This window comes from Lacerta agilis, chromosome 17 (genome assembly GCF_009819535.1).
Source record: "Lacerta agilis isolate rLacAgi1 chromosome 17, rLacAgi1.pri, whole genome shotgun sequence".
NCBI lineage: Eukaryota > Metazoa > Chordata > Lepidosauria > Squamata > Lacertidae > Lacerta > Lacerta agilis.
The window spans coordinates 29,208,838-29,231,129 of NC_046328.1; the positions used below are offsets into that span (position 1 = coordinate 29,208,838).

The following is a 22,292-nucleotide window of genomic DNA, read 5'->3' on the forward strand; positions in this document are numbered from 1 at the left end:
GAAATGGGGTGAGCTTGACACTAGGGCACTATCAATCATTGCAGGTTATTTATGGAGAATAGCACTGGGGTAGAGGTTAGGCATGGGGTAGGGGCAGTGGCGTCGCTAGCCTCTGCGCTGCTGGGGGCGGCGGCAGCGCAGAGGCACCCCCTGGGGGAGGGGCACGATGCGCGCGCCGTGACGTCATCATGACGTCACGACGCACGTGTATACAGAAAGGGGGGATTTCCCCCTTTCCGAGGCTTTTTTTCGGCGGGGGGGGTGGTGACCAGCGAGGAGGGGGTGACGGGTGACCCCCACCTCGCTGGTCGCCCCCCCCCCCCCCGCCGAAAAAAAGCGGTGGAAAGCGGAAAAAGAAGCAGAGCGGCGCTTAAACGCGCCTGCTCTGCTTCCTTTCCAGGCTTTCCCCGCCCCCCCCCCCCGCGGTTTTTTTTTCGGCGGGGGGGGGGTGGTGACCAGCGAGGAGGGGGTGACGGGTGACCCCCACCTCGCTGGTCGCCCCCCCCCGCCGAAAAAAAGCGGCGGAAAGCGGAAAAAGAAGCAGAGCGGCGCTTAAACGCGCCTGCTCTGCTTCCTTTCCAGGCTTTCCCCGGCCCCCCCCCCCGCGGTTTTTTCGGCGGGGGGGTGGTGACCAGCGAGGAGGGAGTGACAAGGGTGACCCCCACCTCGCTGGTCGGCCCCCCCCCCCGCCGAAAAAAGCGGCGGAAAGCGGAAAAAGAAGCAGAGCGGCGCTTAAACGCGCCTGCTCTGCTTCCTTTCCAAGCTTTCCCCGGCCCCCCCCCCGCGGTTTTTTCGGCGCGGGGGGGTGACCAGCGAGGAGGGGGTGACAAGGGTGACCCCCACCTCGCTGGTCGCCCCCCCGCCGAAAAAAAAGCGGCGGAAAGCGGAAAAAGAAGCAGAGCGGCGCTTAAACGCGCCTGCTCTGCTTCCTTTCCAGGCTTTCCCCGCCCGCCCTCCCGCGGTTTTTTTCGGCGCGGGGGGGGTGACCAGCGAGGAGGGGGTGACAACCCCCCTCGCGGGTCGCCCCCCCCCGCCGAAAAAAAGCGGCAGAAGCACCCCATCCATGTGCTGCTGCTCCGGGGGTGACGGAGGGAGCGGCGGCGCGTGGGAGTGGCGGGAGGGGCCGCCGCTTGACACCCCCACCCGCCGCTGCTCACCCTGTCACTGGGGGCGTCCCGCCCCCACCGCCCCTCCCCAGCGACGCCCCTGGGTAGGGGACTTTTTCAGCTTGAGGGTCGCATTTCCTGCTGGGGAACTTTCCGGGGGCCTTATTCCAGTGGTGGGCAGGGCAGCAGCAAAAGTGGGCGGGGCAATGGATGTAAATTTTACCTTTAGTTTCTCACATTCCTTTCTGTCTTCCATCCAGGAGAGACAGGACATTATTAGAGTTCAAGAACACATTCCAGGCAGGCAAAAACACTCATGGAAGGTGGGAAGCAGGGCCAGCTCAGGCCGTGGCCTGGGGAGAGTCTCGAGGGCCAGATAGAGAGGCCTAGGTGGCCACATTTGGCCCCTAGACCTGAGTTTCCCCACCACATAGGCCAAGGGGACAAGGACCTCCTTTGTACCCGGCAAGCGCTCTGTCACACTCCCAGCCATCTACTCTGGGATAGCTCGGTTGGTAGAGCATGAGACTCAATCTCAGGGTGGTGGGTTCAAGCCCCACATAGGGCAAAAGAGTCCTGCATTGCAGGGGGTTGGACTAGATGACTATTGGGGTCCCTTCTAACTCTACAGTTGCATGATTCTATGATTCCCCAGGGTGAAGCAGGCATTGGGCCAGACAGAACGTGAACGGGACGACCTCCAGGGGGAGCTCCAAGGAATGAAGAACCGGGTGACCAGCCTACAGCTGGAGCATGCTAGGCTGGAGGCTGAGAGCAACGCCCTGAAGGAGCAGAACCAGCAACTGGACACTGCGCTGGGGCGCCTGAGCACCCAGTGTGAAGTAAGGATACCCTCCCCATCCTCTCCCCTTATACATAACACACATCTACTGGCCTAGTCCATGTATGCAGCAGATCAAGTGAGAAAGCTGTTCCTTGGCTCACTTGATCTGAGAATGCTGGTTATAATATGTGGGAATACCTTTTGCTACTTTCACGTGAAGCAGGCATATATTACAGCCAGCATCTTCTTAAAAAGAGGCATCCCCCAATGTCTCACCCATAGGAGGGAATGCCTCTATTCAAAAGTAGTTCATTCTCTGCATTTGGACACCTCTTAGATTGTAACCAAGTCTCAAATGATGGTTCCTGAGATCAAGGAGCAGGTTTTCCTGTGTTTGGCTACAGTTGGGTGGGTGCCATTTTGAATCAAGATGGAAGACTGAACCTTTCGAAACTGCACTGATTTGGGGGTTTCTTAGAATTCCTAGCGTGGGTGGGGCTGGGGCAAATGTAGGTGGACTAATGGACGGGGCTGTTGCCCTTTGTACAGTAGCCTCAATTCCAGCCATGCAGTGGAACTGGTCACACTGTCCTAAATTTGCCTCTGGGCCTAGTTGCAAGGGCCATATAAAGGGGTCTGGATGGCCACATGAAATTGCATGTATCTGAATATTTAGGTTTTTGAGGCCTTGCATCCAATATGGATACTGCTAATAAGGTAACAACTACCAGACCTTTAGAAGACATCTGAAGGCAGCCCTGTTTAGGGAGGCTTTTAATGTTTAATAGATTATTGCATTTTAATGTTCTGTTGGAAGCCGCCCAGAGTGGCTGGGGAAACCCAGCCAGATGGGTGGGGTATAAATTATTATTATTATTATTATTATTATTATTATTATTAACATGGAGGGATGGAGAGGACATGTCCACACCTTAGTAGTGTAGAAACCCACCACATTGTCATCACATGGTGCGTTCCTGCATCACGTCAGTCCTAGCTGAGGCAAGGAAAATGTATGGTGTGCTGACATCACGACAAAAGTGAGCATCCTCACACATGACAGGAGAGACGGAGAGCCCTAAATGCAGCGGTACCCTTTTCAGCAGAATCCCTGTTGAGTCAGCTTGTGGAGTTGGTGGCATGCGGGTGTTGTGCATTGTGTGTTTGTTAACAGGTGGGTGTTAATTCCACCCGTTAATGGGATGCTCTTTCTCCCCACCTCCCACAACCTGTAGCTGCTGGCCCAGCTGAAAGGGAACCAGGAGGAGGAGAACCGACACCTTCTTCAAGAGATTCAGGTGCTAAGCAGGGAGAACAGACGCCTGCTGGAGCACAGCATGGAGAGCCGGGAGCATTACCAAGAGGAGCAGCGCCAGTACCTGTGAGTGGGAGACAACCCACCTGTGAAACAAGTAGAGACAGATGCTAAGTAGACTAAATAAATTGTAGCTGATTGATTGGTGTATGAATGAAATCTGTGGGGAACTTCTTGCCCACAGGCCGAATTAATGCATGCCACTGAAACAAATGGAAATGGACCTAAAGCTACAGTAGTTATTGATTAAAGGAATAGTAGCTGATCAGTTGATGAATAAATTCAATCTGCCAAGCAGGCATGGGAAACCACTAGGCCAATGGCCAGATTTGGCCCACCAGGGGTCTTGATTTAGCCCACAAGACCATTTTCCTCCACGTGTGTCATTTAAAACTGTAGCTGCAAAAGAACAGCCCTTAGAGTCGTTCCTGGTTGTTCCTTTGCAAGTGTGGGTTCCCTTCAGTGCTAATTAAATTGAGTGCCAGATGCAAGTGTGTGACATCGGGTAGCTGATAGCTGTGTGGCCCTAGTAGATGCCTGCACATCCAAAGACAAGAACTCCATAAGGGTCTCCTCTGAAGTTTTCTGTGCTGTCCTGAACACCTCCAGCACCCCCTGCACCCTGGAAGACCTTGGCATTAAATCCCACTCGGTTTCCTCCTTAGAGACAAACTGGGTGAGCTTCGTCGGGAGAAGCAGAAGCTGGTGGAGAAGATCATGGACCAGTACCGGGTGCTGGAGCCAGCACTTCCTCGTGGCAAGTAAGTCCAAGAATAATTTGGCAACTTCTAGTCCCTGGGGTCTTCATAAGAACCCTTAATGCATCAGCCCCCTCCAGCACAGCTAAAGGTCAGGCATGGTGGCAGTTCCAGCAGCATCTGGAGGGATTGACAGGTTCCCCAACTGTCTGTTCTAAATCCTAGTGTTACACAATTTTTTAAGATACACACATAGTGGAACCCCACCCCACGGACAGAAAATGAATCCTTCACCCTTCAAAAATTAGGAAATATTTCCGGGGGGAAACAGATACTTTATAGAGCAATCCTGAAGCCATCTTAACTCTCTTAATGAACCCAAATATTTTCTATGGAGTAGAAGGAAGTATCTTGGAAAAACATTTCCCAATAGTTCTTTTCATTTAAAAACCCTACAAATCCTTCAAATAGATAAACTTCTCACCAGAATGGGTAGGCCTGTGGCAATGGATTCAAGAACTGAGATATTTACCATTTCAAAAGAATGGGCCGGACTGGCTAGGAAAAGGCAATCAGCAAGCATTATCAGGTGTCTTGACAGACAGGAGACAAGTAACACACTCAAATTTCTGTTGCAGACCTGCCTCTTTCTATGACATTCGTATGATGCTTTTGAGTGGTTTTAGGCTGAGGGTTGGGTAATTTCTAACGACTTTAAAAGTTGCCACATACCTTTGTTCTGGATTCTCGCCTCCTTGCAAGGCAGGGTGGTGGGGGGGACGCTATTTCAACAGAAAATAAAGATCAGCCTTGCATTTTTCAATTGGTTATTGCCTCTACTCTTTCTTTTCTGACCTACAATGATACTGGGTCCCTTGATGGGGAGTTGGGCTGTAAAAGCTAACCCCAATGTTTTCTTATATCACTAGCAGAGCTTGTGACAAGCATGCTCCAATTGGCTAATTCTTCACCCTCCCAACACGTAGCAGATTAAAACAGGGCCATACTTTATTCTCTCTTATTCCAAGCATAATCTTGCAGAGCTCTGATACAGAGTCTGGTTATGCCAGAGATAATATAGCCATCATGACTAGTAGATGTAGCTGTTTTTTAAAGTAATCCAAACTGGCGACTGTCACTTACCACTTTTCATAGTCCAGTGATGCACTGGGTGTAGAAGGTCCTTCCTGTTAACTGGCCATCCCTTAGCTTCCCTTTTCCTTTCCTCCTCACAACTCTTTTATCTCAACTCGCTTTTTACCTCACAGGAAGAGTAACTGGATTGCTGAGAAAATACGGAAGCTGGTGAAACACCGCCGGGAAGCCCCCCATGAGCAGCTGCGCCCCATGGCTGAGGGGGCCGGGAGCAGCGAGAGCCTAACAGGGCAGGAAGGACGTGGGGCTGATGGGACAGGTGAAGGAAGGGAGGAGAAAGCCGTGGCAGCAGGGGCAGTGGAGAGGTTTTTGCTCTCAGCTTTCACTAGTTTATTTGAAGGCATGAGGGCAGAAGTGGTGGCTCTCTGGAACCAGGGATGGGGAACCTCAGTCCCAGGGGCCAAACACAGCCCTCCAGGCCTCTCTGTCTGGCTCTCAACAACTCTCTCCCTCCTCGAATGGTTTTGCCTGGCTGGAATGTATCCTTGAACTCTGTTAATGCTTACTGCTTGCCTGGCTGGAGGACAGAGAAGGGTGTGTGAGTGTAAAGCAGCCTAATGTATTAAAAGAAAATTGACACCTGTTGCTCTCTCCTCTTTTGCTTTTGGCCCCAAACACCACTGGCATGACCCCAAGCTCCAAGCAGGTTGCTGGAAGGGAATACAGCCTTCAGGCTGAAAAAGTTCCCCTTCTCCTGCTCTCGAATGGTGTTGGACTACAACTCCCAGCATCCCTGGCATTTGCCATGTTGGATGGGGCTGGTGGGAGCTGGAGTCCAACAACATCTGGAGGGCCCACAGGTTTCCTGTGCCTGTTTTAAGGTATTTTTGTTTCCTTTTTATAATTGTGTGAGCTCTCCTGGCGATGTTTTTACACCAAAGGGCAAGAAATGAAATGAATGGAAGAAAGGAATTAGGACCACCAACAGAGATGCTTTTATTCCAGGATCATAACTGCACAAGCATGGGATTTTATGTTGTGATCAGAATTCACCCTCCCAAAAATTGTAGCTTTCAGTTATTTTAAACAGACGGTGCAAGTTTCTTTTATTGTAATGCTATGTTTTTAGTCCATATGCTGCCTTGTGAAATTTTATATAGGAGTGCAGTTTATGAATATTTAAATAAAATTTAAAATAAATCATATGAAATGCAGAATAAATGATGCAGATTAACAAAACATTATATGTATTGGCATAATGTAAACAAGGTTGCAGAATTTTCTTAATGCAGGATTTAGTTGTGGAGCAAAGTGTTTAATGTTTTTAAAAAGCCTTTTAGTGTTGTATTTCAATTTCTTGTGAAGGGTGGGTGAGTAATCAAATTGTTATTAATTATGGAGCCTTGCAGAGAGGTTTGGGGCCTCTCTCTCGGGCACCACCTGCCCAGCTCTGCTGTCTCCTGACTTGCCTCCTTTCTCCTCTTAACCCTGCTGCCCTCAAAGTTTCCAGCATCCCCAGCTCACCAGCCCCTCTCCGCAAAGCAAGCAGCACCCTCAGTGTTTTGGATGGCCAACAGACGCCCTTCCGCCGCCATAGGCTGAGCTCACGGCTGCCTGCGGTGGAATGCCCAGGAGAAGAGCAGGACACCCCTCGCCAGCGCTTCCGCCAGCGCCGCATTGGAATGCTGGGGGGTTCCTTCGAAGAAGCTGCGGCAGAGTGGGAAGTTCCAAGCCAGACTTCCAAGAGCGACAAAGAGAGAGGTGAGATGAGAGAGGGGGTGGGGAGAGCCCATGGGCATAGCCAAGGGGGGGGCAGGGGGCACTTGCCCCCTAAATCAGTACAAATCTGAGGTTCTGCCCACCTAACAAAACCCTGCCCCCCGGAAAAAAATATTGGCTATGCCCATGGGAGAGCCTTTGCAAAGGGGTGGATAGGTCTGCCTTTTGGGGAAGTGGGCCTTATTTTTGCTCAGGACCTCCAAATCAGCTTTGGTTGCATAACCTGAATTCACTGTTAGGTGATGGAATCTCTCACTTGGGAATAATGACAATCTGGAAAGGCCCGGATCCTTTTAAGTGGAGGTGCTAGTGGTGGAACCTAGGACCTCCAGCATGAAAAGCAGGTCCTATGGCAAGAAATTTGTGGTTCCTTCGCAACTGCTGTTTTCTGAATGTGTTAGGAGACAAATCCTTCTTCTTTACCAAAATTAGGCCTCTGCACCCTGCACCCTAGAGCAGGGGGTGGGGATCAAAATTATAAGAAGATAGATAGATTTTCTAATTCACAAAAAGCAATAATAACAACAACAACAAAGGAGAAAAAGAAGAGATCAAAGCAAGAAAAGAAAAAAGCAAGGATACGAGGCTGTAATAAATATTTTCACAGAATCCTAGAACTGTAGAGTTGGAAGGGAATCTTGCTCACAGACATCTCTGTGTGGGCTCAAACCACCAACCTTCTGGTTAACAGCCAGATGGACTGACCCATTGCCCCACGCAGCTTCTGCAATTCATTGTGTGTTTTCTGTTTTGGTTTTCTCAGGACCACCACTGGGTGAGGAGGAACAAACCCCTGAGCGTCCATCGTGATGTTGTGGAGGAAGAGGGCTCACCCTCTCAGATTCTCCAAACCTGAACTGATGTGAACATCCTATTGGAACGATGGGGAGGCATTAAACGAATGCAAAGCACAGAGTGTCATTTGGATGGGTGCACATATGTATGTATGAAGGGTGATGGGCCTGAATTGTTGCAGTTAAGTAATGTATTTAAAAATAAAGTTTATGGTTATTTATCAATCCAGTCTTTCTGGGAGTGGAATATGAACAGCACAAAACATCACATTGGTTTAGCACCATGACGTTGCAGGAGGTGCGTGAGATCATTTTCCCACAAAAGAAGCAGGGCCACCCAAGCATTTGGGAGAGTGAGGCGGCTGGTTTAGGGTGCCACTAAAGAGCAGCAAACTGTTATTTATTATTACTAGTGCATTTTTACTGCCAGGGAATGGGAGAGGAGCTCACAAAGGTGCCAGCTTATTTTGCCTTTGGTAACATAACACCTTGGCTGATGTCCCATCTACACTTCACATTTAAAGTAGCATTATATCACTTTGACAGGGAAGAGCTGTTCCTATGTTCCCGTGTCTTCAGGGAATGCCCGTAGCTCAGTGGTAGAGCATCTGGTTTGCATGCAGAAGGTCCCAGGCTCAGTCCCTGGCATCTTCAGGTCACTCTAGGGGGGGAAATCCAGTCGAAAATCCTGGATGGCTGCTGCAAATCAGCTTGGCAGGAATGTGTTCTTGAACTCTGCTAATGCTTATTGCTTTGCTGCATGGAAAGGATAGAAATGGTGTGTGAGAGATAGTAAGTCAAGTTACAGGGAACCAGGCAGAGGGCCTTCTCGGTAGTGGCACCTGCCCTGTGGAACACCCTCCCACCAGATGTCAAAGAGAAAACCAACTACCAGACTTTTAGGAGACATCTGAAAGCAGCCCTGTTATGAGAAGCTTTTAACGTTTAATAGATTATTGTATTTTAACATTCTGTTGGAAGCCGCCCAGAGTGGCTGGGGTATTAATAATAATAATAATAATAATAATAATAATAATAATAATAATATGTATAGAAAATAGCCTACTGTATAAAGGTAAAATTTGCTGTTAAAACAACAGAGTTGGAAGCCCTGCCTGACCTGTGGCACATAACCCAGAGATCAGTCTGGGCTGGTGCTCATTGAGTCTGGTGATGTGGAAGGCAACACCAACAGCAGGGGGCACCAGAGCCAATGATAGGCAGAGCCAAGTAATCCTAGTTTTGCCCCCATCCTCCTCCCCCTCTCTGGTGACTTCTACATGGGGCAATACTGAGACTACAGAGGAGGAAGCTGCCAGGCAGGACTACCCGCTGGATTTACTGCAAGAAAGAAGGCAGGCGGGGGGCTAGCTAAGGGCAGACTGATGTTGGTGGGGCAGTGCCCCATATGCCCTCATCTCCACTGCAGTAGATCCTGATCTATCTACCTAGGTACACAGTTTTAAGCTTTCACCCCCACCAACCTGAGCTGCCCTTACTTAGCCCCCCACCTTCCCTTTCTTCTTACATCTGGTCCGGGGGTGGGGTGGGGGTGGCACAGGCTCTCAGCTTCTCTCCCTTGACCTCTGTGTTGCCCCTTGTAAAACTGAGCAGGGAGTGGGAAGGATGGCGGCAAAACTAGACACAGACATCTATAGCTCAGTTGGTAGAGCATGAGAAGACTCTTCAGGGTCATGGGTTTGAGCCCCACATTGGGCAAAAGATTCCTGCATTGTAGGCGGTTGGACTAGACAACCCTCGTGGCCCCTTCCAACTCTGCAAATTCTACGGTTGTCTCTGCCTGTAACAGGCTCTGGCGCCACCTACTGTTGGGCTCCCCTGCCTTCGGGGGGGGCACCATACCCAAGAAGGTGCAGCCACTGCTATCACAGGCTAAACTGGGAGAGGTGAAAACTTCAAATAAATCTGGTTCCCAGTGAGGATGCAAACTGAGTGTGCAGCACCTCCAAAACACACACGCACACTAGCCACTTCTGCAACGTCTGCTTTAAGTTCCTACACTCCACTAGCTCCCCCCACCCCCCGCATAGTTTTGATTTCCTACCAGCAGAGGCCAAAGACAGGCTATTTCATGGCCTAGTTGCTGATTTTTCTCTTCCCTTGCACAATCCCTTCCTTCCTGTTTCAAAATGCCACGGCTGTCACAATCAAGCTAGCCTGACTATTGTTCCACCATCCCTCTCCGTCCATTCCAGCCAATGCTCTGTGCACCTTGCACCAGGCAACACCTTTCCCCAGATATGCCTCATTGACCACTTTGATTTTGCAGAACTGGCACTATTAAAAGGGCCACATGCTATTTGTTTTACACTTGTAAGGAAGAAATATTTTAGCGCAGTGACACTTACCCTCCGGACCTCCCCGCCACTTGACATTTGGGCTATATAGATCATCTTAGCTTTCACTGTACAAAATGTTTCCCAAGCCTGCTAAAAACTTTTTTGTTTAGACAAGCCTGCACTCAGACAAAAACTGGCATAGGTTTTAACCTGTCATTTTAGCTCAACTGCTGGAATTAATTGCATTTTGATTTTTTTCAATGTATTGTTCTTAAATTTTATTGTATTGTTTTGGTTGGGGAGGGAGGAAGAACCGTGTGTGCCACATTAAGCTTCTTGGAGTAAAAGATGGAATATAAGTGTGCAATAAACAAACAAAAAATAAAAGATGGAGGAAAAACATTCTACTCAATTATGACCAAAAAAATAAAAATAAAGTTTCTGTGAGTAAGCTGACCTGCCCAGGCTGATTCCTGTCTCCCATCCCATCAATCCACATGGGAGACCTTGGAAAACTGGCAGAGTCCACTTAGCAGAATCCACAGCAGAATCTGGGAGGGATTTATTGTTTGTTTTATTATGTATTTTGTGTTCCCACTTTTATGATGTGAACCTCCCTGTGATCGTCAGATGAAGGACGGTATGCACGTTTAATAAATAAAGAATTAAATAAATTCCAAAATAATATATAGAGTTATGCCAATCTCCATGTAGCAGGATGGCTTATTATTGTGCTTCCCATATTCTGGGTCCTGTGCAGAGACACCATACCATCATTTCCATGTGCTATCATGCATAACCTCCCCATTTATTTATTTAACTCACATTTTTATTCTACTGTTCCTCCAACATGGTTCTTTCCCTCCCCGTTTCATCCTCACAGCAACCCTGTGAGGTAGGTTAGGCCAGGCACCCCCAACCTGCGGCCCTCCAGATGTTTTGGCCTACAACTCCCATGATCCCTAACTAACAGGACCAGTGGTCAGGGATGATGGTAATTGTAGTCCAAAATATCTGGAGGGGAAGGTTGGGGATGCCTGGGTTAGGCTAAGAGGCAGTGACTGGTCACCAGGATCATCCAGCCAGCTTCATGGCTGAGCAGGGATTAGTCCTCCACTCTAACCTCTACACCACACCAACAATTCACTTGCACAATGTTCTATCTATCTATCTGGAGGAGTCCTGTGACTCATTGAAACAAATGGACATGCCTAAATATTGCATCTAAGTTTTACTCCGAGTAGACCCACGGAAATTAAGGGTCCTAAGTCAGTCCTGTACAATCACTCTAATGGGTCTGTAGCACGAGCATTGGCTGCAGGTACAGCCCCTAATTTGGATCCATTCCAATGGGTCTACTCAGAGTAAAACGTAGGTGGCGACGAACCTCGGGAACAATCGCGCTCCTGCAGGGGTGCAAGGCGCTGGACAGCGAGAAAAACACAGCGCGCCTCCCCAAGAAGCAGCGTGTCCCTGGGATTGGCCGAGACGGGGCCCGCAGGAAGTCCGAGCGTGTGTGCGTGTGTGGTGGGAATCCAGGCACGGGGGTGACACGGAACTTCGGGCAGGGGGCGCGTTAAGCAGGAAGGGGGTCCCCTGTCCCTCCCTGGGGCGGGTCCCCTGATTTCCCTGGGCTTTTTCCTCCTCCTCTTGCTTGCTGTCACATTCCTGCCGCTTGAGTCAGGCCTGGAGGCGGCGGAGGCAGCGGCGGCGGCGGGCTGCTTGCTGCACCAGGAAGCGCAGGGCCCGCACCATGTAACCAAAGCGGAGGAAGGAGGAGGAGAAGAGCGCGAGAGGAGGGCAAGGAAGGGAGCAAGGAGAAGCCGGCCTGGCCATGGGGGACGGCGGAGCCGAGGAGGAGATGGTGGAGCTGCCTCTCACTGACGGTAACCAGGCGATCGAGGGGGAGGAGAGCCGGGCATGTGTGTGTGGAGGGAGGGGGCAGCTGGGTGGGTCCCCCTTGGCGCGCGCGCGGGCGGTCCTTGGAGACGTGGAGCCGCTGGCCCGGGCGCCCCGGGGTGGGATCTCCGGAGCGCGAGGAGTAGGGGGTGGGGTTGGCTCGTTGAGGGTCCCGCAGATGAGAATCTGCGGAAGGGGGTCAGGAGGACGCCTGACCCTCCAGGCGGCGCCTCTTCCTCCGGGAATGACAAGATGACCCCCAGCAGGGCGCACCGTAGTGGCGGCGGCGGGGTGGGACCCTGGGTTTCGGCTAAGGACCCGGTTGGAGGCGCGTGGAGGAGGAGGAGGAGAGGGCGCTGCTGGAGCGCAGGGAACGCATCGGGGGGCGTATCGACCTGATCCTAGGAAGGCGCATGTTGAGAGACAAGGAGGTGGGGGGTGTCGGCAGGTTGCACAGCTTCTTATGGGCGCCGATCGCGGTGTAAACACGATCAGGAGTGCGCGGCGTTAATATTTGGAGTGAGATCAAACTGGAGCGCATAAACTGGAATAGGGGTTTTGTCCGCGGTGGGGACAACGGCACGCAGGTCCCGCTTCTTGTCCGTGATAAATAAAGGAGCTTATGGAGATTGGGGGTGACTGCAGATCTCGGTGCAGAAACTGGGTCGGTGGAAGGGAGGAGAGCGAGAGTCATCTTGGCGGTGATGCACAGGATTTCGGGGAGGGCGGATAAACGTGACCTGGGCGCAGGAGGAGGAGAGACACCAGTTGCTTTCTGCCCTTGCTAAAACAGCCAGCTTTGCTAAGAGAGCGGATATCCCGGCTCGGCTGTGTCCGGAGACCTTTGCCGAGAGACAGAGGGCGCGATTGGGCAACGCTTAAACCCGCCTGGGGTTGGGGAGAGACGTCGGGAGTCGAGAGCGAGCGAGAAAGAGAAAGAGAACCCTTTCCTATCTATCCCACCCGAGGGCCTGGGAGAGTGTTATCTTTCAAAGTGGCGGAGCTCCGCCCTAATTTATGCACGCCCCGCCTCCCGACCCAGCTGGAGTGGGGGTGGGTGTTGCTGAATCACCAGCCCGCCCCCGCCTGGATTGGCAGGTGGGGGCAAGGGGAGGGAGATGTAGGGGCGGCTGGAGGCGGTTGGCAGGTGGGTGGTGGGAAGTGGTGTGTGTGTTTGTGAGAACACTGTACTGGCGAAGGCTGTCTGGAGTAAGAGATCTGCTCCTTCTCCTCCTCCCCCCACTGAAAAAAAAGTAGGCTGGCTGCAAGAGAGGGGCTCTTAAAACGATCTGGCCATCTTCAGCATCCTCCATTTAAAGAGCGGTGGGGAAATAGCGAATAATATAGTTGGTACCAATGATTGCATACTTTGTGGTGCAAACTTGCAGGGAGGCCACCATTTCTGATCCAAACAGCTTGACCTTTCACTTCCAGATACAACTTGGTGGGTGTTGTGATGATGAGGCAAAGGTCTTTGCTCTTAAGGCAAGGGTGGGACAGCTCTGAGTCCTGCAGATATGGTTGGGCCCCAACTCCTATCAACCCCCTCCAGCATGGTCAATGGAAAGGGATGATGGAAGTTGCAGTCCAACAGCATCTTGGGGGAGGGACACAGGTTCCACAGCACCTCGGTCAGAGGTACTTTCGTTTGTTGATTTGCATGTTCCTAGGGCAAAGCCCCCACCCTTAAAAAAAAAGGTTGAGCCTTGGTATAAATAAAACATGGTATCCGATACCATTCTTGGAATAATTTGTGTGTGTGTGTGTAGCCTTTTTTCTGTTCACTGTACAGATGAGAAACGGAGATCCTGACAGACTAAAATCCATTTACATCAAGCATGGGGAACCTTGGCTGTTTACCCCAGATGTGGCTGAACCAACTCCCACCATTCCTGGCCGTTGGCAATGCTTGCTAAGGTGGATGGGAGTTGTAGTACAATTCTATGAATCTATGGACATTAGGTGGGCCAAGCGTTCCCCATGCCTGATTTACACACACCGCACACAAGAGGCACATGTTTCTCAATCCTTTTGGCATATGAGAAGCAGAATGTGAGAGTCTGGCAGAAGCATCCTAACTGTACCTTGCGTTCCAGGCTGGGGCAAATGTCTTAATTTGGGCGAAAGTTAGGAGTTGCTCAATCACACCGTCTGTCGGGCCATGCTACTTCCTTATGCATGACCTGAAATGCACTCCATCCACTCTCGTTTCTCCTTCAAAAGCACTTGAATATCTCAGACAGAATCATATACAGGTAACTGCACATGGCAGCCTAAGCTATAGATGACTGCTGCCCTCCTCCTCCATGCACCCCAGTTTAGGGCAAGCCAGGTGGGTTTTAAAGTGGAGTTGTCTATTGCAGCTTTTGCCAATTTGATGCTCTCCAGACTCTTTGGACTACAACTCCCATCAGTCCCAGCTAGTACAGCTGTAGTCCGAAATATCTGGTGGGCACCTGATTGGGCAAAGGTGTTGACTCAAAAGTGGAACTTCCATGTTGAGAAGTAGTATACCTTTGAGTACTAGATGCTGAGAACAGAGAGCAGGCCTTGCTTGTGAGGAAGGCGGTATACAGTGGTACCTTGGGTTACAAACACCTCGGGTTACAAACACTTCGGGTTACAGACTCCGCTAACCTGGAAGTAGTACCTCGGGTTAAGAACTTTACCTCAGGATGAGAACAGAAATTGCGTGGCAGTGGTGCGGCAGCAGCGAGAGGCCCCATTAGTTAAAGTGATACCTCAGGTTAAGAACAGTTTCAGGTTAAGAACGGACCTCCGGAACTAATTAAGTTTGTAACCAGAGGTACCACTGTACTTTCATGCCTTGCTGCTGAGTTTCCCAGAAACCTCTCTTGCAGACAGAATGCCAGATGAGATGGACTTTGGTCTGATCCAGCATGGCGATTTGTACAGTCTTTGAGCACCTGGTCTTCCCCTGAGTATTTTCTCATAAAAAAAGAGAGAGAGAGAGAGAGAGTGCTTTATATAACAGGAAAACAGGGGAGCTGTCTGCTTGCAAACTGTATTTGCTAGAAACTCCTTGATGGCAGATGCACTCTGCACATGCTCTAAGTGAATGTTACTGTTGTGGCATACGTTGTTGTTGTTGTTGTTGTTGTTGTTGTTGTTATTCCAGTTTATAGCCCTCCCTTCCTCCCACCAGGGTAGCAGAGCTGAGGCTGCTGGCATTAAAAGCATGTTCTTAAGGAGACCAATGGGGAGACAACTGTATTTTAAATACACTCAAGAGACTTGGGTTTCTTATTTAGTGAGATGCTCTTAGCCAATAAATAAAACAAAACTAGCTATTTGCGAGGGTATGAGAATGAGGAGGGTAACAATTAAGGGAAAACACCTCCCTCCCTCCCTCCCTCTCTCTCTCTCTCTCTCTCTCTCTCCACACACCTTCTTTTTAAAGCATGACATATAAGACTAAGAAAATATTGATACCCATATATAGGCCACATCCACATGTATTTAAAGCACCAGGATTCCACCGCAACTGTCATGGCTTTCCCCCAAATATTACTGGGAACTATTTCCCACAGCACCCTGTTTTAAAGTGAAGATGTGGCCATAAATGTGCAATTGGCAATGAATTAGAAAACACTGTAAGCTATAAGCCACCGGGCGGCAGCCCCACAGAGGGTGTTTCGTAGTGGCTACGTTTTTGTGGCAGGCCTTCTTGGACTAGGTGTTCCTGTGGGCAAGTGCAGGCCCGTTTTTCTCCCCTCTCAGAGTTGGCCAAGTTGTGACTCATAGGCCGGAAATGGGAACTCCTCCCCTCTGCACCCGAGAACCCCAGGGAAGAGGGTGGGGACGGGTGCCATGCGAGAGCAAAGGGAGTATGCCATGAGGAAAAGGAGGGCCAGAAGTGGCTCATCACCATTGGCACAATGCCCCCTCCCGTGCCCCATAGCCAGAGATTTTGTGCTGGGTCCTGGTGGCTGGGCCTAAGTGTAGACACCTGGGAAAACGGGTGTAGCAAAACGCATCATTCGCAAGATCCGAAGGGTTGTATCCAGCTAAATTCCACTCAAGTTGAAAATAGTAGGCTGAAGTTAGCCAGGTCCATTCATTTCAATGTGTCTGCTCCGAGCAGGACTAACGTTGGATACAGCCCAACACGCTATAATATATACCCAGTGTAAATGCTTTCTGTCAGTTTTTCTGATTTTCTTTTCTAGAAAGATGTTAAATAAATAAATAAATAAATAAATAAATAGTGACTACCTTCATTAAAAAAATGGGCCAGCATGTTTAATTTAAAAGTTATTTCATTCCGCTTAAATCACTTCAATACTGTTTGGAAAAAAAATAAGCACCAGTCTCTTGTAACACATTGTAAATCTTCTGAATGTAAATTGTTTTAGCTTATTTCAGTATTGTAATGGTACATTGCTGTAACCTGCCCTAGGACCTTGTGCTGAAGGCCGGTTAAGATACAGTATCTAATAATATTATATTTATTATTAATACAGTACTTGTAATAGCAATAGGCCCCAGAATGCCAGAAGGCAGAATCAAATTTAACTTATTTATGAGTAATGGAGAAGATTATGGCTCACACTGCCCCCCCATGCCTGGCCCTTCTATCTCCATTAAGTAAAATATGTGGACCTCAATCCAACTAAAGTTCGTGAAGACTAGGGGTGGTGTCGCATAAGTCCATCCATTGAAATGAATGGACCTCAGTCATGTTAGTTAATTTCAGTGGGTCTTTGATTAGGACTAACACAACACTGGATCCAGTCCTAAGCTTGCAATCTTTCTGCACTTACCTGGGAGTAACTCCCATTGAACTCAGCAGGGCTTTCCTCTGAGTAGACATGTACTGCATAGGTTTATGATGTGGATCCCACTGAAAGCAAGGAGGTTGGCAATGAACTTGTTCCATTAGTTTCAATGGGAATCAAATCGTGACCAGTGTTAGTTGGACTGGGGTCTTAGGCTGCAATTCTAATCCCACTTACCTGGGAGTGCGCCCCACTGAATTGAATAGGACTTACTTCTGAGTAGGCAAGGTTAGGTTTGCACTGTTACTCTTTATCCGTTTCATTTTTAATGGAAAGCTGGAAAGTCAGGAAAGGGCTTTCACACACACCTCTCCTTTCACACGCAGCCTCTCCTTCCACACACACCCAGCTCTGCCTTGTTCTTCCCACCTGAAAAGTGTATGTTTTTGAATTTCCCCTCAACAGCAAACTTGACAGGCCATGAGGAGAAAGTTGGCATGGAGAATTTTGAACTACTCAAGGTCCTGGGCACCGGAGGTGAGTCGAAAGCAGCTGTATCATAGAATCTATTTTATTGCTGGGGGTGGGGGGGGGAGGTAATATTGCTCACAAATGCATAACAATCAATAAGAAAATGGCCGAGTTTTCTAAAGTGGTCAGAAACTGAATGTGGAAAAATAAAATTCTTTGGAGTTACTTGCTGATAGTCTTTAAGGCAGGGACGGGGAACCTTTTTAAAGGGCCATATTCCTTTCTGGGCAACCTTCTGAGGGCCATATATGGGTTGGGTGGGTCAACAGATGTAAATATTATGTTTGTACAGACTAGTTTCTGCACCCATCCGCCCTCTTTACCCTTCATCCTGACTAGCAGAAGGCATTTTTGGAGTTCAAGAACACATTCCAGCCATGCAAAAACACCTGGAGGAATTGGGGGGAGGTCAGTGAGGGGTGTGACCTGGGGGGTAATTCTGGAAGGCCATACTCAACCCCTTTTATAAAGCAATATCATTGAGTTAAGCATGCTTTCGCCATATGGACCTGCTTCCTTTTCTAAGGTCTAACAATGGCTATTCATTATGATACCTAAATAGATCCCTCATGTGCAAGAGCACTTTACCCCTGAATACCCGATGCTAGGAACATAACAACAGAAAAAAAGCTATTTGTTGCTTCAGCTTGCGTTTGGACTTCTTTGAAGCATCAGATGGGCCACTATGGGAAAGAGGATGCTGCAGTAGATGGGTCTTGGATCTGATCTGGCAGAGCTGTTTTGTCCTTATGCAGGGCCTGCGCTGGGTGTCCCCATCATTGGAGACAGGACCTTCTCAGTGGTGGCACCCAGGCTCCCCCCCCCCAGATATGTTCATCTGTGGCAAATTTAAACAGTTCAATTCTGTCAGGCATTTGAGAAAGAAGTTTGAAGCCTTCTAAGGATACTGCTTTGCTCCTGCCTTATTTGATGTTCCAGTCTTATAACTATTTATTTATTTATTTATTTATTTAATATTGTGCTGTTTATGTTAGCTGCCTTGAATACTTTTGATAGAAAGGCACAGTGTAAATACTTTAAAGACATTCATAAAATGACACAAATCAAATGCTTTCTACACACTGCAGTTAAAAGAAGCAACGGAACTGAGAATATGGGAAATAGAGGCAGCCATTGGGTAGGAGTGGGGAACCTCAGACCCCAAGATAAATGGATTGGGACCTAATGCCATCAGGGGTTTTTATACATTACTGCTAGTGTGATCTGCACCCGAGGAGTGAAACTGGTGTCATGCAGCAGATGGAGGCTGGTAGAGCTGTTTTAGGTCGGGCGGAGGAAGACCTCCACCCCATCTTGCACCCCATCCCAGCCAGCAGGGCAGACCAGAGATTTAGATTGCAGCCTATTACAACAAAGGCAGTGTGTGGTGTGTGTTTTTAAAGGCCCGATTGGCTTAAAAGGCCTTTCCCCTAATGCCCACAAGATACCGGTAGCAGGCGTAGGGGTTGAGTAAGGGGGGGGGGCTCTGAGGATGGCCATCCTAACCCACCTGCCATTTCAACTCCAGCCTATGGAAAGGTGTTCCTGGTTCGCAAGCTGAGCGGTCACGATGCTGGCAAGCTGTATGCTATGAAGGTGCTGCGCAAAGCGGCCATTGTGACCAAGGCCAAAACAACAGAGCACACGCGCACTGAGCGGATGGTTCTGGAACATGTGCGCCAGTCGCCCTTCCTTGTGACGCTCCACTACGCCTTCCAAACAGACTCCAAGCTTCACCTTATCCTAGGTATGAGCATCGTGGGAGTGTAAACCGGGGTGGGGTGGGGTGGGGACATGGAACTGGGAGGAGAGATGAGGGGAGGCAATGATTCTGTTTCAAATAATATTTGTTATGGCCTTACTTATGTACTGTATATTCTAGCGTATAAGACTACTTTTTAATCCAGGAAAATCTTCTCAAAAGTTGGGGTTCGTCTTATACGCCGGGTGGAGAATCTGCGATTGAGTATATTTCAAACTGTATATTTTAACTGGAAAAGTTGGGGGTCGTCTTATACGCTGGGTCGTCTTATACGCCGGAAAATACGGTATTTATTTTGTGGTTTTGTATGCTGGTTTTCAATGGGGTGGAATGACCACACAGTGGTTTATACTTATTATTGTTATTACTACTACTACTACTACAACAACAACAACTACAACTACTACTACTACTACTAAATGTGGTGCTTCCCAATTAGCTAAATACTGTAGACCCACTGTTTTTCAAAAGCCAAGCCGTGGACCCCCTACTTTTGAAAATTTTGATATCTCGTAGTTTTTGTTATGTGAGTGGTGCCACAGACACTTTGGGTGGGTTATGTGGACCCCTTGGGGTCCATGGACCACCAATTGGGAACCACTGATTTAATGTATTTATATCCCTCTTTTCTCCTAAACTGGGACTCAACAAAATTAAGCATAGCAATAGGGACAAAACAAACCCCAAATAAGAATACAATTAAAATCCCAGCAATGAAATAATAACAATCAGCATAAAACACAGAAGGACTAGTGGTTGGAGGGTGGAGAAGTAAAATTAAAATAAACATGGTCTCTGAAAGGTTGGGGGGGAGAAATAAATATTTGTTTTAAGCATATCGCTTTTCGTATACAACTTCTCTAATGAATTTGACAATTTGTTTAAAAGACAACAATTGTATCAATTTCTGGGGAGGGGGGAAGCTCTTTATTCATAAAGACAAAATAACGTCAGTAATAATCAATATGTTAAAACAGAAGGAGATTGCAATGGGAGAACTTTGAAAAAAAGTCAGAGAAAGTCTTTAGTCCAGAAACTGAACACTCCACAAAGCCTGGGTGAATTTAAAATGAAGGCTTCACTCTGGCACAAAAAAAGATAACAAAGAGGATGTTGGGTGAGAGAGATATCTCCCTGGCAAGTGAGTTCCAAAGGCAGATCATGACATACCTCATCTCAGATGATGTAGAGACCCACAGAAAGTTCTACGAGGAATAAATAAATAACACTGCAGTTTCATTTGGAAAAAGGCTGTCCTTGAAGTATCCTGGTCCTAAGTCATCTTGAACAGGAATTCCTAACCATTTTTGGTCATGAACCCCTTTGAGAATCTGATGAAAGCCATGAATCAGGAGGAGGACATAATATTTTGAAGGTGGGGGGCCGGGGGATTGTTTTCAGGTTGGACCCTGGGAATTAGTTAACCTTTTTGCCTCCCTCTTCCCTTCTAGACTACGTGAGCGGTGGGGAGCTGTTCACCCACTTGTACCAACGGGACCACTTCTCCGAGGACGAGGTGCGGTTTTACAGTGGGGAGATCATTTTGGCGCTTGAACACTTACATAAGGTGAGAAGTGGGAAGGGAGAGAGGTGTGACCAAACCAGGCAGGGTTGTGCTGTTAGTATAATCGCATGGATGCTCTTCAAAAAGTAAATAACACATCTGGATTGGGGATGAAGGGCTGTGCCCCATGGCCATCTTCATACAGATTCCCTCCATTTCAGGAGGGATACTCCTAGTGGCAACAGCTGTGCCTGATGCAAACAGCAGTCACAGAAGCCCCCCCCCCCCCCGGGACTCTACCAGGCTGGAAGCAGTTATCTTATGCAGACAAAGAAGCCATTGTGATTGGTGCTCAGTTACTCAGTGGATCACACACTATCAGAAGCAGCGTGCATCTGTATACCTGCCACAAATAGGGAGTGTGCCGTTGCCCTCAGTTTCTGCCTGTGACTTTCCCATTGAGGCATCTAGTTGGCCATTGTGAGATGGGCTGGGACAGGGATGTGCACCAGAAGCTGCAGGATGATCACAGAACTGGATCCATCCCACAGATTGTGGGTTATTGGCAAAGGATCACCTTCCACAGGGCAAGAGGAGCCTAGCCACCTTAAGCTCCCAGCAGAAAACCTGCTTGGCAAATGTCTTTGGACAAAATGATAAGTTCACCAACAAGAAAGCAAGGAAGAAGTTGTTCAAGAAGGCTAGCAGTTTAACGATTATATGGTTCATTAGTTATTGAATAATACAGCACAGTTTGCTTGAACTTTGCAAGTATTTGATCTTGTGTACTCTTAATTGTCTCAGGGACGCAGGTTGCGCTGTGGTCTAAACCACAGAGCCTAGGGCATGGGTAGGCAAACTAAGGCCCGGGTGTCGGATCCAGGCCAATCGCCTTCTATATTCGGCCCGCGGGCGGTCTGGGAATCAGTGTGTTTTTACATGAGTAGAATGTGTCCTTTTATTTAAAATGCATCTCTGGGTTATTTGTGGGGCCTGCCTGGTGTTTTTACATGAGAAGAATGTGTGCTTTTATTTGAAATGCATCTCTGGGTTATTTGTGGGGCATAGGAATTCGTTCCTATTCCCCACAATAATGTCTAGTGTGGATATGAAAGCGACAGAGGCTGCTCCATCAGGGCAGTGGAGCCACCAACCTCAGTCTGCCCCTCAGCCAGTCCTCATCTGCCTGCTTTCTTACTTATATCCAGCCCCGTGGGTAGCATTGCTTGTCATCTTCCTTCTTTCTTCTCCTGTTGCCCCTAGTAGAACTCAGGGAGGAGGAGGAGGAGGAGGAGGAGGAGGAGAGGCAAAAAACTGGAATGAGTTGGTTCTGCCTGCCATTGACTCTGGCTCCTCCTCCTGCTGGGCTCCCTGACTTCCCAATGGGCACCAGCCACCAGGGTCTTATAGGCTTCCCACCTGAGACCCTGAAGATCTGTTACCAGTCAGAGTAAATCACTGTGAACTGAATGGACAAATAACCTGACCATATAAGGCAGTTTTTCATTTCAGAGAGCTTCTTCACTTCTCTCCCAGCGGAAACTCAAATGCTGTCAAGGCCACAGCTATTTCTCCTCCCCACTTCTTTCCTTTTCTCTCTTAGATCAATAGCTTTGCCTCTCTCCACCTACCTGCTAATCAAAACTACACATTGGGAGGGGGAATTTGCAACCCTCGGCCTAACTTAATTTGGCCCTCAAGAGTTTGGATGGCCACCTGCCATGTGTGTTCTAGTTGAGAGTCCTGCATTGCTAGATGACCCTCAGGGGTCCCTTCCAACTCTACAGTTCTATGATTCTATGAAATGAAGGAAAGGAGTTGGCATACAGAAAGAAAAAGGTGCGGCAGGAAGGAGAGAGAGAAAAGGAGCATTGCCCACTCAGCTTTTACTCTGGCCCCACCCTCTTTTCACTCTGGCCCCGCCCATTAGCTGTATGTGGCCCCCTGACAAATTATATCCCAAGGGCATGCAACTCTTAACAGAGA

At 48.7% G+C, this 22,292-nt stretch overlaps 2 protein-coding genes across 3 annotated transcripts in view; both read left to right on the forward strand.

The window, feature by feature from the left end:
- Positions 1-7,796, forward strand: part of CCDC88B (coiled-coil domain containing 88B) — a 32,483-nt gene extending 24,687 nt beyond the window's left edge. Inside the window, 6 exon segments of the mRNA XM_033136218.1 lie at positions 1,762-1,948; positions 3,126-3,271; positions 3,871-3,966; positions 5,172-5,317; positions 6,502-6,759; positions 7,541-7,796. Of these exon segments, the coding sequence (XP_032992109.1) occupies positions 1,762-1,948; positions 3,126-3,271; positions 3,871-3,966; positions 5,172-5,317; positions 6,502-6,759; positions 7,541-7,587 (880 nt within the window). The 3' untranslated portion in view covers positions 7,588-7,796.
- A 3,569-nt stretch (positions 7,797-11,365) lies between these two features.
- Positions 11,366-22,292, forward strand: part of RPS6KA4 (ribosomal protein S6 kinase A4) — a 32,415-nt gene continuing 21,488 nt past the window's right edge. Inside the window, exons 1-4 of one of the 2 annotated variants that reach the window (XM_033135770.1) lie at positions 11,366-11,757; positions 16,975-17,046; positions 18,569-18,787; positions 20,254-20,369. In XM_033135770.1, the coding sequence (XP_032991661.1) occupies positions 11,706-11,757; positions 16,975-17,046; positions 18,569-18,787; positions 20,254-20,369 (459 nt within the window). In that variant the 5' untranslated portion in view covers positions 11,366-11,705. Of the gene's footprint in view, positions 11,758-12,181; positions 12,202-16,974; positions 17,047-18,568; positions 18,788-20,253; positions 20,370-22,292 lie in introns of those variants that run through there. The other variant, XM_033135771.1, reaches the window with a different exon arrangement.